This window comes from Musa acuminata, chromosome BXJ2-3 (assembly GCF_036884655.1).
Source record: "Musa acuminata AAA Group cultivar baxijiao chromosome BXJ2-3, Cavendish_Baxijiao_AAA, whole genome shotgun sequence".
NCBI classification, from domain to species: Eukaryota; Viridiplantae; Streptophyta; class Magnoliopsida; order Zingiberales; family Musaceae; genus Musa; species Musa acuminata.
In genome coordinates this window covers 24,920,329-24,937,484 of record NC_088340.1, presented here as the reverse complement: position 1 = coordinate 24,937,484, position 17,156 = coordinate 24,920,329, and the positions used below count along the sequence as shown (strand labels likewise).

General features: G+C 36.8%; 1 protein-coding gene across 3 annotated transcripts; it reads right to left on the bottom strand.

The window, feature by feature from the left end:
* Positions 1-1,953: 1,953 nt before the first annotated feature.
* Positions 1,954-14,725, bottom strand: LOC135583577 (triacylglycerol lipase SDP1-like). 3 transcript variants are annotated; one of them, XM_065099419.1, is made up of 5 exons: positions 14,486-14,725; positions 13,773-14,383; positions 3,626-4,492; positions 3,141-3,284; positions 1,954-3,037 (listed from the first exon to the last, which is right to left on the bottom strand). In XM_065099419.1, the coding sequence occupies exons 1-5, from the start codon at positions 14,493-14,495 to the stop codon at positions 2,105-2,107; spliced, it is 2,565 nt and encodes an 854-aa protein (XP_064955491.1). In that variant the 5' UTR covers positions 14,496-14,725; the 3' UTR covers positions 1,954-2,104. The 3 variants fall into 3 exon arrangements, with proteins under 3 accessions (XP_064955491.1, XP_064955492.1, XP_064955489.1); XM_065099420.1 differs by having other exon boundaries at positions 14,581-14,725; XM_065099417.1 differs by having other exon boundaries at positions 13,773-14,565.
* Positions 14,726-17,156: the final 2,431 nt, after the last annotated feature.

Below are 17,156 nucleotides of genomic sequence, written 5' to 3'. Positions count from 1 at the left end.
CTTATGGACATGTAAAAATGGATGAAATTATGCTATTTTATGATCCCTCCTGAATATGTGAATGAATTCTGCATACGTTCAAGTTACCTTTGATATCCCTCCTTTATTTTATGTATGCTTTTGTTATTTCACATATGCTTTTGATGCATTTCTACTATCTTAATTAAAATATCTTTTTTGTACTCCAGTTTGTGGGATATTATAGACCCTTTGCCATATATAAAAGAGGGATTATGTTATATTTTAAAACCATGATGAGCTCTAGACTTATGGACATGTAAAAATGGATGAAATTGTGCTATTTTATTATCTCACTTTACCATCTATTTTTCTTTTATATGATTCCACAAGATATGCTTATGTATCTATATGTTCATTTGATATGAATAAATTGAATGAAATGTCAAATATAACTCTACTCTTAAGCTCATTACCTCGTATATCGATATGCTAATATATTGCTCCTTGTTCCTTTGTTATCAATGAATCGAATGAAATATCAAATATAATACTTGAACTCATACCTTTGAATTTTGACTTGCTTATAAGTTACTCTTTGCTTCTTTGTTATCAATGAATCGAATAAAATGTCAAATATGACTCTTGAACTTATACTTTAAATTATAATCTTGATTTGCTCGTGTTGCTATATGCTCTTTTGTTATCAACGAATCGAATGAAATGTTAAATATGATACTTCTTTTACACTTGAGCTCATCTCTTGCAATTATTCTTGATATCGCTCTTTGCTCTCTTATTAAGTATGAATCTAAAGAAATAATATTTATTGACTTTTGAATCTATACTGACTTATTTTATACTTGAACTCATCCCTTACAATTTTTCTTGATATACTTGTATGTCACTCTTTGCTCTCTTGTTAAGTATAAATCTAATGAAATAATATTTATTGACTTTGAATATATCCTTTGCACCTTGATGTTAAGTATGAATCTAATAAAATAATATTTATTGACTCTTGAATCTATACTTTGCACCTTGATGCTTTTGCCATATGATTTGTTATCTCTATACCATGGATATGATAATCACTTTCTGAGTTTTATAGCTTATATTATTGCTATATAAATTATTTAGGTTAGTTTGTTACTCACATTTATATTAGTTTTGTTCTGGGCAATGGAATGGTAGAAGTTTATGGCATATTTTTGGGTTTTAACAAGATTTTATTGTAAATGACACTCTAATTGTAATGTTATCCAAAAAAGTATGAGCTGGTTTGTATTGTTGTAAATGTTAAAAGTCCTCTCATATATTTTGAAAGTTGGAATATTAAATCTAAAGTTTTTATGTTAATGTGAAGTTTTGATAAATAGTTGGTTTATGATTATAGTGTTTCATTGATCTTGTGAGTTAATAAGCGGTTGTTAATAATTTTTTTAGTTGGCTTAGGGTTGTATGGAGTTATCAAATGACACATTGAATGATTATAAACTGTATGGTTTTAACGGTATGTTTAATTGAGAATTAATTAGATACATTTGGTGTCCTCAAATTATCTGTTATGAATCATAGGTTTAGACTGTGAACAATTGAAAAATTATATTCTGTTTAAGATAGTATTTAAGATAGGCTCACACCTTAGGATGTTTGTTATCTTGGGGGTGTGATATTAATTCTTTACCCGACTCTTCATATGATTATTTCATCCACAAAATGATTCATCAATCCGATATGACCTCTCATATGAATGGCAGCCAGTGTATATGGATTACTTCACAGATAAATCATACAAGATCAAAGTTTAACGACACAGAGGTCACATGTAAACAAGTTAGAACTCGGCATAAAAGTTGATCCCAATATGTCCGAAGGTTTCCTGGCCACTTTTTAAGTCAAAAATATGTCAAATTTCCATGTACAAGAAACTGTGGAAAACATGTGAATGAAACTAGAGCAGGAGTTGTGATGAACCATCAGAAAACAGTGGACTTGAAAAGTGTTAAGGGGCAGCAGCGTAGCCCAAATATATATCAATAACCATTAAAAAAACATTAATCAACATATCTTGTGTTAGACATGGCTGCAGCTCTCATCTATTACAGACAGCTTGATCCAAAGCACTATCATCACTCTGAAAAGCTCACTTATAATCACAAATCAATGTGGGTTCAGCATCATCCTCAACATATTCAGAAGCTGTACTGACATCACAAATATCCATTTGTAGATTCTCCACGTCTGCTTCTCTAGAAGAGTCTTGCTGCTGTTCAGAGTCGCTGCCCCTATGTACAAGCAGTGTTTCCTTCTTTACAATATTAAACACAATCCCATTTTGAATCTTTTCGGGTTGCAAAAGGTCTCCTTCAGAAACCATAATGCTGGTGGAAGCAGCAACTGGAACCCTATTGCTATTTTCAGGATCTGTATTCTCCGAGTTTCTGTCAGGGGTTGCTACTCTGGAGTTGTTATTATAAGGATCCCTACCAGTTGTTGGACTCACCATAGGATTTGAGTGTGCTACTAAAGCATTGATCTCTTCTTCCCTTGACCAAGATCTGTTGAATTCTGACTCAATCTCAAGATTCTGGACAAAGTTAATAAATTTATTAGCTGAGGCTGTCCTCATCAAAGGGCCACCACTTCTTGTCCAAGAATTTAGGTCTACACTTTCTGATTCACTATCACTTCCATCATGAATGCTTTGTTGAGTACGGTTATTTCTGTTCAACTGCCAGACAGGAGCAGTTCCCTGGTGGATTGAAGCAGCAGCATCCACGAGTATGTCTTCTTCGAGAGAACCTGATGAGTTTTCCCTTGCAATGCAATTCCATGAAGGAATTCTCCTCGAAGCACTGAGTCGCATGAAGTTTGTGTGACCATGGGAAGCAGCAGCTCTATCGGCACTTCTCTTGAGCCTGCGCATATGGTTCAGAAGAGCAACACACTCATCTAGTGCAAGTTCAATAGCACAGTTTGCCTTGATAGCAGAGAACTTCTCCCATGTGCATCTTCTGCCTTGGTTAGCAGCCTTTTGGAGCTCCACATAAGAAGGGTTCTGTATAATTTTTGAATACTGAAATAAAAAATGAACCACTATCAACCTTAGCAGCCTGAAAACTAGAGTTACAACAGAATATGATAATTCAAAAAATAAAACAAACAGATAGTAAAGCTACCTGAGCAAGGGTAGCTGGCATAACCACAGTGACATCACCCTCCCAATCTTGAGCAAACAATTTGGCTATGCCACCCAATGGAAAACCGAGTTCAAGAATTTGATTGCATCGATGCTTGACCTCCATTTCCGCAAGATGAGCAAGCTACAGAGAGTACAATTAATGAGATTGTATATAAAGCAAGGAAGACTGCTATAGCTAATATGATATGCATGATTATCTTCCATCTGTTGCTTGTTTGATGACATTTTAGTCTCCTTACAGCTATAATTTGAAACTAATATGGACATGATGCAGTGAGTTCAGTATGATATTAAGTAATCATGTTTGAGATCTAAAAGAAAAGATAGGGGAAAGAACAAAAACAACAGCATAAATAACGATGAAGATCTATAGGAACAAAAACAAAAGCATATAAAATGACGAAGATTTATAGGAACAAAAACACAAGCATAAACAATGATGAAGATTTATAGCTTAGATACCTTTGCAGCAAAGTTCCCTCCATAAGCTCTGATAATTTCCTTTAATCTCAACAATGGGGCTATATGAGGATTGGCTTGACTGACAATAAAATGATTGACATTGAACAATTCCTTCAACTGAATCATAGGCAAATCACTCTCCAAGCTTCCATCTCTCCAACGACGAGCTGAAGTTCCAGGTGTGTCCTCAGGGCTCAGTGAGAAGGGTGCATGATAAGGAACAATTTCTCCAGATCTATCTTTTGCCATTAGCTCCTGAGCCTCAAATAGGCCAGGAAATGCACAAGAAGCAGTTACAGCACTCCATATGACAACATGAGGAGATGTCAAGTAATTAAGACATCGTGGTGGCTCATGCTTTCTAGGTGAGCAAACTGTGATACCAAGAACACGGCCAGTCATGTCATAAGCTTCTTGAAATGTCAAATTGCTTGTAAGATGCCTCAAAAGCCTTTGCAATTGCCTAATCTCATGAACTGCACCATGTGTCATGACCCTTTTAACCACAGTAAATATCCCACCCAACTGGTCAAAAAACTGCAATGAGTGCCAAGAATCTTCAAAGAAGCTTTCAAGCTCAGGCCAGGACCTTGTTGCTACAATAGCACACATAATGGAACCCACACTAGACCCTGCTATTATTCGAGGCAGTAGCTTATGTTCCACTAGTGTCTTTACTACACCTACATGGAAAGCACCCAGTGAAGCACCTCCACTCAGGAGCAATGCTGTCCTACCAAAAGCATGTCTTGTCTCGTGCATAAATGCAAGCTTCTCTTCCAAAAGCAACTCATCAGAATCTGAGTTGCAAACCATTTTCAATTGAGTTGACACCTCATCAATGTATTCCTTTATGAGTTTTGGCACCTGTATTGCAATTAATTTGGACGTAAATTTAACTTTCCAAATTCAACGAAGTAATACTAGAGCTAGATAGTATAGGAAACAAGAAAAACAAGCCATGTGAAGAAGCCATAAGCAAGATAAAATGCTCCAAGACAGAAGAGAAAGCTTTTTCTTTCCATTTTTCTGGCTCTAACAACCAAACCGTCACCTTGATATATATGCCATACCTGCATGTTTTTCCCCTAAATATGACATTTTTCTTTAAAGAAGTTTGGTGGTGCAACAATGACATCTGTGAAAATATTGAATTTGAATTACTTACTCCAATTATTGAAAATAGAAATCTATTTGACCAAACTGTAGCTCCAGATAGAGATAGGGATGTTTCATGTTTCACTTGATAGATATAACTTGGAATATACAGGATGATTTTGTTACATGGCTATCATTTGACATGGTTGTCACTTTCATGACAGTTAAAAATACTTATCATTGATGGAGTCACATAGCTGAGGGGGCAAGTTGTACTGGGGCTAGTGCCCTCCTAACTTGTCACAAATTTTTGTATAGGATATCACTGTTTAGTAATACAATAAAGAGTTTGAGGTTGATGCTCATCAAGGTAGATGAGGGATTCACGAAGAAGTTATGTCATAGTGAATTTGCATGAAAATTACATATAGTGGCCAAAGCAATGAGATATATCATATGATAATTAATTTTGATACCAAATTGATAGGATTCAGTGACACTGGAGTGCTTAATTTACTATAAACAGCTCATGTAAATCTTGCTGATTTTATAGTATTCTTTACAGCCCACAATGCTTGTCCCATAGCTTTTAATCCAGATCTTTCAAATGTGACAGCTCATAAGCCAAATGAGTTGTAAGCTCATTTTCCAAACCTACAGATGGCCTAACTTGTTTGAATAGCCCGAATTGATTGCTAAAGAGTTAAACGGCATGCTTTTATAAGTTGAAAAACTCAAACTCTTAACTTTCCAACTGTTTCATTAATAGATGATCTGATGGGCAAATACAAAGGGAGAGTTAATTCAACTTATCTTCATGACCAAGGAATGCATTAAAGAGCTTAGATATCTCCTATACATAGAGGGTTGTTTCTTGTACTAGTATTTATTTTAGTGTTTTAGAGTTAGAAACATATCAGAATCTGATTCTATTTGCAAAACTCTTTGAGTTCTTTCCTTTAACTCTATATCTCTTTGATTTACCATAGAATTATGGGTTTAGTCTATATATCTCTTGGATATTTTTTGAGTAGTGAGTTTTTTTTTAAGTTCTGTATCCTTGTTTAATTATCCTTAGGGTGGTGAGTTTTTGTATCCCTTTGTGATTTTAAACTCAGTGAATCCATTTATCTCCTTTCCAGAAGTATTTCCAACAAATACAACTATCAACCTTTCAAATTCCATTTCTCTTTATCCCGATATCAGTTTGGTATCAAAGTTAAAGGCTAGAGATCATAGTAAGACGGAATGGAAAAGATGTAGTTGGTGAAGGTAGTGGCCATGAAGACGACGTTGAGTCCTTGAGGTTGCAGCTACAAAGATTGCTACGTTGTCTATAAGAAAGGAATGAAACCTTTGAAGAACTTCGGAGAAGAAACAACCAGCATGAAAATGATGCCCAAGAGTTTGGTTCTGATGATGATATATCTCCTCACCCAAGGGAGCTGGGAAGATATCGAGCAAGGTATAGAGAACAGAAGGAATGCTTGTGGCACTCAAACTCAGAAGGAATGCATCTTTTTGGTGAGAAAACCTGAAGAAGCAAAGAGAATGTAAGGGGAAGAGTAAGATCGTGACATGGGAGAAAATAAGAAGGGAATTGAAGAGGAAATACTTGTCTAACAACTATAGGCAAGAGATCTTTCTCCAAATCCATGATTTCAAGCAAAAAGATCTTAGTGTCGAGGAGTACACAGTAGAGTTCGATAATCTCATGTTAAAAGCAGAGCTTATGGAGCCAAAGGAGCAAACCATAATAAGATACTTAGAAGGTCTAAAATATGAGATTGCTAAAGTGGTTCAACTCCAGCCATATTGGTCCTTGAATGATGTGAGCAAATTGGCTTTAAAAGTTGAGAAGAAACAGAAGTTTGAAAAGAATTCTCGGTACGGGTCAAAAGAAGGTTATACGAGAGGAGGAAATTCCAAGCTACTCTCTAAAGCAAGGTGGTGTCAAAGGTGCAAGACATGGGTGAAAGATTTGTTAACAACAAACAAACACCTAATTCTTCTACACCAAGTAGCCGAAAATGCCTCAAATGTCATGGTTTTAGGCATATTGCTTCAGATTATCCAAATAGAAGGATTGTTATTTTGGTTGAAAAATATAGTAATGGAGAAGGAGATGAAGCCAACGACGAACCAGAATACGATGATGATGAGGAAGAGGTTATTTATGCTGATCATGGTTTGTCTATTGTGTTACAACGTAGCTTAAATGTTTCCTATGTGGCTGAGGATGAAAGTTGGGTGAGAAAGAACGTGTTTCACACCAAATGCACTTCTCATAGCACACCAAATGCACTTCTCATAGCAAGGTGTGCTTGGTGATCATTGATAATGGCAGCTTTGAGAATGTGATATCTTTGGAGATGGTACAAAAGCTAAAGTTAGATATAATCCCTTATCCACATCCTTACCAAGTATGTTGGATGCAAAAGGGGAATGACATCAAGATAACTAAAAGATGTTTAGTTTTGTTTTCTATTGGCAAACATTATAAAGATGAAGTATGGTGTGATGCTGCTCCTATAGATGCTTGTCATTTACTATTGGATAGATCTTGGCATTATCATAGGAAGGTGTTGTATGATGGCTACAAACATACTTATCTTTTAAGATGAATGAAAAGAAGATTGTTTTAGCTCCATTCAGTGATTTAAAAAGCGTTAGGCGCTCACTCGAGCGAAGCGAGACGCTAAAATATAAAAATATATAATATAATTAATAAATATAATTATTTATATAAAAATATAATATTAAATTATGAAAATCTTGCAAAATCACAATATCATATAAAGAAAAATTCTCAAAATTCAAAACAATAACAATAATTTCAAATAAATAAAAATTAGTAGTATTAAAATCATAATAATATATTATTAATCTAATAAATAAAAAATACTATTACTAGTATACAATTAACAATATATTGTTAATATACTGTTAATAGTATACTATCGAGTCAATGTGAGAAGAGTGAGTAAGAGTAAGACAGTAACGGTAGCGGGAGCAACGACAATGGCAAGCAGCGACAGCAACGGTGAGCAGCAATAATGGTAGCAACAGCGCTAGCGGTAGCAGCAAGCAGCGGCAGCAGTAGCAAGAGCGCAACGTAAGAGTAAGACCGATGTTGTTGACTGAGAGCAGCGACAACAGTAGTAGTGAGCAACGGCAGCGGGAGCGAGAGCGACGAGCAGCGACAACAGCGGCGAGCAGCGACAGTGGCAGTGGTAGCGGAGAGCAACGATAGCGGAGAGAGGCAACGACTGCAGAGAGAGGCAGTGACAACGGAGAGGAAATGTCGGCGGCAGAATCACGAGCAGGGTTAGGGTTGGGGAAGTTGCAAGAGGGATGCTGGGAGCTGATATCGATGCTTTAGTTGGTTCGATTGAACCAACTAAAGCACCGAGGTTGCCTAGTTTAACCTAGGCGCTCACCCGAGAGCGCTTCGGGCGAGCGCCCAAGCAGCAACACCTCTTTGAAGGGCGTCGCCTGGACATGAAGCGAGGCACTCGGGCCTCGCCTCACCTCGCCCGAGCACCCGAGGGCCTATTGAAATCGCTGGCTCCATTACTACCTTCTGAAACTAGTCCCCCAAAGAAAGAAGTTAGTGCTCTTATGACCTCTAGTGAATGCAAGGGTGTACTAGAAATGGGTGGTGATGTTTTGACTCTAGTAATAGTAGAAGAGAATGAACAACACAAGAAGCCACCAACAATCATGAAACCAATCCTGGAGGAGTTTCAAGATATTATATCGAAGGAGATTCCACATGGTCTTCCACCTTTGAGAGACATCCAACATCACATAGATCTTACTCCAAGGGCTATGCTACCTAATAAAGCAACCTACAAAATGAACCTCAAGGAACATGAAGAACTTCAAGGGCAAGTGAATGAGTTTATGAAAAAGGGGTTGATTCGGGAGAGCGTGAGTCCTTATGCGGTTTCAACCTTGTTAGTGCCTAAGAAGGATGGTTCTTCGAGAATGTGTGTGGACAGTCGTGCCATCAAAAAAATCATAATTGATTATCGTTTTCCCATTCCAATGTTAGATGATTTACTTGATTAATTATGTGGTGCTTCTATTTTCTCTAAAATTGATTTAAGTGGCTATCACCAAATTAGAATGAGACTTGGAGATGAGTGGAAAACAACATTTAAAACTAGAGATAGCTTGTATGAATGGTTCGTCATGCTATTTGGGCTAACTAATGCTCCTAGCACTTTCATGAAATTTATAAATCACATACTTAAGCCATGCATTGGGTCTTCTGTTGTGGTTTACTTTGATGGCATATTGGTATACAACAAGAGTTTGGAGGAGCATATGAATCATATTAAAGAGATCTTTCTTATGTTGAGGCAACAAAAGCTTTATGTTAATCTAAAAAAGTGTAACTTCTTTACTACTAGTGTGGTGTGTTTGGAGGTATGTTGTTTCAAAAAATAGAATCATGACGGATCAAAGTAAGGTAGAGGCTATTCTTAAATGGTCAACACTTGCTTCGTTGCATGATGTGAGGAGTTTCCATAGCTTAACTTCCTTTTACAGAAGATTCATCAAGGGTTTCAATTCTATTGTTACTCCAATCACCGAATGCCTAAAAGGTAATACATTCAAGTGGACTAATGAGGCTGATGTTGCTTTTGAGCTATTAAAAAGAAAGGTGACCGAAGATCCTATCTTAGTTCAGCCTAATTTTGACAAGGTGTTTGAGGTTGAATGTGATGCCTCTAATGTGCATATTAGTGATGCTTTGAGTTAAGATGGAAAGCTCATTGCCTTTTTTAGTAAGAAGTTGAATGATACAAGAAGGAGATATTTTACCCATGATAAGGAGTTCTATGCCATTTATAAAGCCTTATCTCATTGGAGTCAATATCTTTTTGCTAAGTAATTTGTCCTATATTCTGATAATGAGGCATTGAAGTTCATTAATCTCTAGCACAAGCTAAACAAGAGGAATGCAGCTTGGGTAGAGTTCTTGCAATCTTATAATTTTACTATCAAGCACAAATCTGATGTTCAAAACGTAATTCCTGATGCATTGAGTAGAAAGCATTCTTTATTGTCAACCATGGAAGTCAAAGTGGTTGAATTTGAGACATTCAAATATCTCTGCAAGAATGATGTGGATTTCAACTCAATATAGCAAAATTACAAATCAGGTTCTTTTCAGCAATTTTCTATCCTTAATGGTTTTCTTTTTCGAGCTAATACCTTGTGTGTTCCCTCTTGTTCTTTGAGACAAGTAATTCTGGATGATGCTCATGGTGGTGTTTTGAGATGACATTTTAGTAGGGACAAAACTCTAGCTCTTGTTCAATCACATTTCTGTTGGCTTAAGATGTTTAGAGATGTAGAGAGACTTGTGAAGCAATGCCGAGTGTGTCATTTGGCAAAAACAAGAAACCAAAATTCTGGTTTGTACACTCCATTATTAGTGCCTAGTGCTCTATGGAAGGATGTGTCTTGACTTCATTTTAGAACTGCCAAGAACTCAAAAAAACAAGGATTCTATCATGGTTATTATTGACAGATTCTCAAAGATGTCTCACTTTGTTCCCAGCAATAAATCAAATGATCCATCTCATATTGCTGATTTGTACTTCAAGGAGATTGTGCAATTGCATAGCATTCCAAGAACTATGGTGTCTGATCAAGATTCAAAATTTCTCAGTCATTTTTAGAAAATTTTATGAAGAAAACTAGGTACATCTTTAAATTTCAGTAGCTCTCATCATCCATAAACCGATGGGCAAATGGAGGTAACAAACAAAAGTTTGGGAAACTTGCTTAGAAGCTATATTAGCAAGAACCTCAAGCAATGCAATCTCATTCTTTTATAAATTGTGTTTGTCTACAACCGTTCCATGCATCATAGCATTGGTAAGAGTTCTTTTGAGGTTATTTATGGTGCTAATTCTACTAGTCCTTTGGACTTAGTTCCTTATTCTACAATTAAACAATTTAGTGGAGCTGCTGATGAGAGAGTTAAACAGATAAAGAAGTTGCATGAGAGTGTTAAAGCAACCATTGAAAAGCAAAATGAGAGGTACATGTGAGCTGCCAATAAACACAAAAAACATGTGGAATTTAATGAGGGTGATTTGGTCCGGATTCATCTAAGGAAGGAGAGGTTTCCATCAGGAAAATTTAGGAAATTGAAACCAAAGGTTGATAGTCCATTCAATGTGCTAAACAGAATTGACAAAAATGCTTATGAGATCGAGCTACTAGGAGATTATGAAGTGTCCCCAACATTCAATGTGGCTAATTTAAGTCCTTATCATGTTGATGAAACAAATTAGGACTTGAGGACAAGTCTTTTTCAACTATGGGAGATTGACACAGGAGTGTATAATTTACTACAATTAACTCGTGTAAATCTTGCTGATCCTATGGTATTCTTTATAACCCACAATACTTGTCCTAGAACCTTTAATCCAAACCTCTCAAATGTGATAGCCCATAAGCCAAATGAGTTGCAAGCTCATTTTTCAAACCTACAAATGGCTCAACTTGATTTAATAGCCCGAATTGATTTCTAAAGAGTTAAGGGGCATGCCTTTATAAGTTGAAAAAGCTCAAACTCTTAACTTTTTAGCTGTTTCAACTTATCTTCATGACTAAGGAATGTATTAAAATACTTAAATATCAACTGCAAAGCAATAAATTTCATAGTTCCCTATGCATGGAGGGTTGTTTCATGCACTAGTATTTATTTTAATGTTTTAGAGTTATAAACAGTTCAGAATTTAATTGTATTTGCAGAAATTCTTTGAGTTCTTTCTTTTAACTTTGTATGTCTTCGGTTTACCATAGAGTGATGGGTTTAGTCTCTATATCTCTTGGATATTTTCTTGAATGATGAGTTTTTTTTTTTATGTTATGTATCCTTGTTTAATTATCCTTAGGGTGGAGAGTTTCTGTATCTTTTTTTAATTTTAAACTTGGTGAATCCATTTATCTCTTTTCCAAAAGTATTTCCAACAAATACAACTATCGGTCTTTCAAATTTCATTCCTTTTTATCCCGGTATGATTCAGTGTCCCCTATTAATGTAAGACCATTTTAGTTTCTCTTATTGAATAAATTTGATTAGTTTAAGGCGTATCATGCATATGTTAGGTTGTCATGTGATAAATATATAATATTTCTAGTTCAGTCTCCTATATTACAAAAGGTGAAAAAAAAAGAAAGAAAATATGAAAAAATAAAGAAAATTATAACTTCATTAAGATTGAATATCATGAATATTGATTAAAGATTTCACTTGTACAAGGAAGATTATCAATCAAGAATATAATCAAAAAAGAAATATCACCATCTAAATCATATATTAAAACTAATTTTCTTCAAAGAAGCTAAAAGCGAATTATTTATTTGACTCAATGTAATTGTACTCTTTCCTCATTTTCTTTTTTCTTGTACTTAAGATATATAAGAAAAAGATATCATAATTGAATAAGAAATCAACTAATGAGTGAAGAATTCACATTATGTGTAAGTGATGCATTTATTTTCTTGGTCTGCATGAATTCATCATCCAAATGTGAGACATGTAGAAGTACGAGATATTCATTGAATTTCTTTATGCTCACAAATTTGTCTTACATCACCTATTTAGCATACATACCTTCTTTCTTCATTGGAAGAATGATACCACCAAAAGAGATTATAAAAGAAGGAAAAAAGAGTAAGGTCAGAGAAGGAAGAGATAAGAGAAGAGAAACAAAAGGATGCCTCATGCACTTACAATGGCCATTATCTGTAGCTTCTTGTTATTGCCTCTTTTCTTGTTTCTAAGCAATGTGGGAACAGTGTAAATATTACATGCTTACAGGATTTGTCAAAAGGTAAGTTTATCTCGTATCACCAAAAAATCCCTATAAACCAACATTTTGAACTTTAAATACAAGTCTAAGTAGGAACAATAACTATCTTAAACAATACTAAACTCACATTGGCCTTTTTGACACTAATTAAATTATAAAGCACCTTTCGATATAATCAATAAATCTAACGGTGAAAATAAATTTATGTTCCTAATCTAGAAAGGACCTTGATTCTCTTGCCACAGGTGGTTAATCCCCCATGGGCAAGAATACTACCCATGAATGGGTGTTGAATTGAGTCTGATCTTCTTTAGGCTTCATTTGACAAACTTGGAATGGTAATTGGAGTGGTCAGTCAGAAACTTAGGATGGTGGCTAGTGTAGAGATGTAAAATGAAAATGCAATTGCAAGGGAGAAAATTTCCTACTATCCATGCAAGGAAGTACACATCACTAACTTACTCCAACAGTAGAGAAAAGTTGGCAGACAAGCAATTTTCAACATTTCAAAGTTACCTTTACTCCAACTTGAATTAACCTAATGGATTCTTACCCCATTGAACTCCATGAGCATAGAAGGGAATTTTGAAGGTTTAGAAGAGACAGGTATATATATATATAGTTCAAGTGACCAAAAATATTCCCTAATTTTATCAAAGTGGTACTCTTTTCAAACATATTCATAAGGCTAGAGAATTTCAAACCAATAGGCAAAAAGTGTGGTGGATTGGTAGACACAGCATTAAGCTAAGAAGTTTCGTTGGAGAGAGTTTTCACTTGTTTAGGTCATTAGCAAGTACAACTCATGAACAAAAGGAATTAGTTATATGGGTAAGTAATTTAGGGTGCATTATCAATTAGAAATCTAGTAAGTTTCAGAAATCATATATAACATTGGTCAGACATATGAACAAGGTTAGAAAGAAATAGAAGGATCTAGGGTTTTGCATTAAAATGTTGAAGTGTTTCAGGATCATGGCCGAAATAATACGGTGATAAGAATTAGCTGGGAATGTCAAAATAAAAGTTGATGCTTTAATTTAAAATGGTTTTGCATTTTTTTTTTTAATGTCGTATGAAGAACAGAAGAGTGCAAATCGAAAATTTTAGTCGTAGAAATGCAACAAATGATTAGATTGGGACAAATCGAAACAGGGAGGCGGTGGAAGGAGAAACAAGTTACGGGAGGAAGATGGATACGATACCTGAAGCCTACCCTTGTGTAGCTCCGGGTTGCACATGTTCCCCAGATTCCTGAGCAGGTCTGCGCGCATGCAGAAGACGATGTCCCGGAGGGAACCCTCTTGGCGGCGGTGGCGCAGCTCCTGAAGTTTGTTCCTGACGAGCTCCTCGTCGTAGAGGTCGCCTTCGTTCATTTTGGGCATCATCTCCTTGTCGAGCATCTTGGCGGCGTGCGACCACTCCTCGTAAGTGAGGGCGCTGCGCATCATGTTGCGCCAGAACTTGCGGCGGTAAGCCGACTCCGCCCGGGACCGCACGTTGGTGAATCGACGCAGGGCGAAGGCGACGAGGGTGACCACAGCCAGGATGCCCTGGGCGTTGCGGGGGTGGAGCCAGGCGGCCAGCGGCAGCAGCCCGTCGTCGCGGAGCCGGCGGACGGCGGCGCGCAGGAGGGCTACGAACCGCCGACGGAAGTGGTGGAGGGAGCCGTAGAGCAGGATGCGGAGGGCGATCGTTCGTCCCACGATCGTTGACGGGCCGATCGAGAAAGCCTCCACCGTTGCCTCGTTCGTGATGTCCATCGTTCTTTTTCCAAAGTATGGGTCTTCCTCTACCTTCTTCAAGGATGGAGCTCCTACCGATTGATAGAACGGAAAGAAGTTGTAACAGAGAACGCCGATCGCGTGCAAGAGAGACCAAAAAAAGTCTTTTATGTTGTATGACAGAACACGATTACTTGAGATCATAAAGCCGAGGAGGTGGAAGTAAACGTCACGGAAGACCCCCCACCGCTGTTAGAGAAAGAAAGGTCAAAAAAGGAAGGGAGAAGACCTGGATACCAATCAGCGGGAGGAAAGAGACATGATTGTTATTATCGTTTCTCGACAGTGATGATAATTTCAAGAGCGGATAACAGAGAGGTTGTCAGGGGAAGGTGCCGATGGCAGAAGAAGCGGAGACCCGGTCACCGACCCAATCTGATCTCATCTTCCTTCTCAGGAATAGGATAAAAGAGGTAATAAATAAATGAAAATTTGTGAGGATGACGGAGGTGGGCCGCCGATCAACCATAGACCAACCTTTCTTAATTGCAAGTAAATCTGAATCTAGAAATTCGTTGGCGGAATTTCGATATAAAAATATGTCAGCTAATTTAATTAGAAAGTATTAATTTCATCTTCGCATGTAAATTTTTCTTTTTTCATCTTTGCATCAATATCTTCATGATTTTTAATATGACATGTTAAGAATTTGTTGATTTATTCTTATTTATATTTATGATTATTTATAATTAGTTATACATATTTAACATTAACTAGATAAGCTTCGTTTCTTAGAATAAATGGCTATACTAAAAATGATAACCAGATTTAAAAGGGATTTAGCAGTACTACCGGTATGTCACGCATATCATATTTATGATCTAATGGTGGCATCTATCATGATCAATGTGGAGAAAATTTTTAATGATCTTGATCTTGATCCATCTTTTGAGCATATTCATACTTTGTAAAAGGATTGTGAAGACAAGAGAAAGAGGAAAAGAAACATAAATTGCATCTTGATAAAAAGGAATATATAATCACACACTTGCAAACAAACTTCTTAGCAATAAGCATAGAGACTTTTTAAGGCTTTCCTTTAGTCATTACCTTTAGTCATTCACTTCTCTCTCTAAGGTGTTACTACCTCTTTTCTATTCTGTGTTTCTTAGGGCTACTAATCCCTTCTATTTGTAGTTTTTGTTGAAAAATCTTTGGGGGGATGACATCACATGGACAGTGAAAAAATAAAAATAAAAATAAAATTTCCTATTCCCAAAGAGATATTCGTCATCGTGCGAATATTGGTACGTAAAATTCACGAAATAGAAAACTGTGTATAGTAAAGATTGTGTTACCTAAAGAGTTCGTATATCCCTGAATTCTTGCAGATCTCTAGGAAAGGGTGAAGGAGGTCAAGCGCCCTCCTCTTTAGCGGTGATCCACACAACAGGCCTGCGACGATGCTTCTCCAAACTTCATGCCTGCTCTGAGGTGGAGAGGGGGAGGAGAATAAGATAGGCAAGCAAAAGCTCTATGAACCATTGAATCTCTCATATTTATAGTGGTCTCCCATCAATATTAACGCTAATGGATCATTCCCTATTGAGTATTGGATCTTTATCCAATTATCCAAGCCTCTTATATTAGTGGATCTCCATCTAATAATCTCTCATTAGTTTTTATTGAACGAGCTCGTCTAAGGGATCCAATAATTCATGGGCTTATTGGATATCCAATAAGATAAGGGTTTTGGCGGATATCTCATATCTAAATCTCTACTCATCGCAATGCCTACCATATGTGTGTGACCTTCTAGGCCCAATATCAAGTTGGTCGTGAGTTATACCTGTCAGAACTCCTTCTAACTTAGTGAATTATTATCTTCATAATAATTCACTCGATTCATCGACTAGGGACGTACTATGCCACTACGCTGTAGTCCCTAGACGATACAGGGGAATCTAATCCATTGGTCATATCTATCCTCAGTTATCGTGTACCTATAGTCCCTCATCCATCTAATATCCTAGAGAACGTATATTGGGCATTGTGTTGTTAAACCCATATGGTTTCTACTCAATTCTTGCTTTAATCATATTCTCTCGGAGAACTCTTTCTCTCTCAATCCGAATAACCCTAGCCAAGGATTTGTCTGAGCAAGAATAGATGGGATATTCCTCTCATAATACCGAGAGTGGATGATCCTCTATCGACACTCAATTGCCCTCGTAAGGTTGTCTACCACTCCCGATGACCGGTTGTACTAGATCTAGGACATCCAAACCTATAAGTCTGACATTAAAGAATCGAGCACTCATACAGGATATCCTTGGTGTCTCAAGTTTAAGGACCAGATACACCATTGGGACTACGGAATCGCTGTCTAACAATAAGATGTTTGTTAGGATCAAGAGCGACACTAAGAGAGGGGGTGAATTAGATTAGCGAAAAACTTTTACGATTTCAGAAATATGCTCCTTTCGATTAAAACTAATTCGGACGAAAATAGTTTCGATTCAATCCGTTTTGGAGAGATTATGAACTTGAAAGCTTTTGTAATAGTGCAAGAGAGGATTAAGGAGATTTGTAGTAATGTAAATTACTCAAATAGAAAGCAAACCAGGATTTAGAGTGGTTCGGTTAACGTGACCTATATCCACTTTCGGATTCCTCCTCTGACGAGGTCTCTAGTGTCCACTAAAGGCTTTCCTTCAATAGGTGAAGCCCAACCACCTCTTTTATAGCGCTTTCTCCTTTTCACTAGTTTAGGAGAGAACCCTTACAAGTCTCACACCTTTCTTGAATGATCTCAAAACTTTGAAAGGGAGGAGGAGAACTCTAGCACTTGTTTACAATACTTTT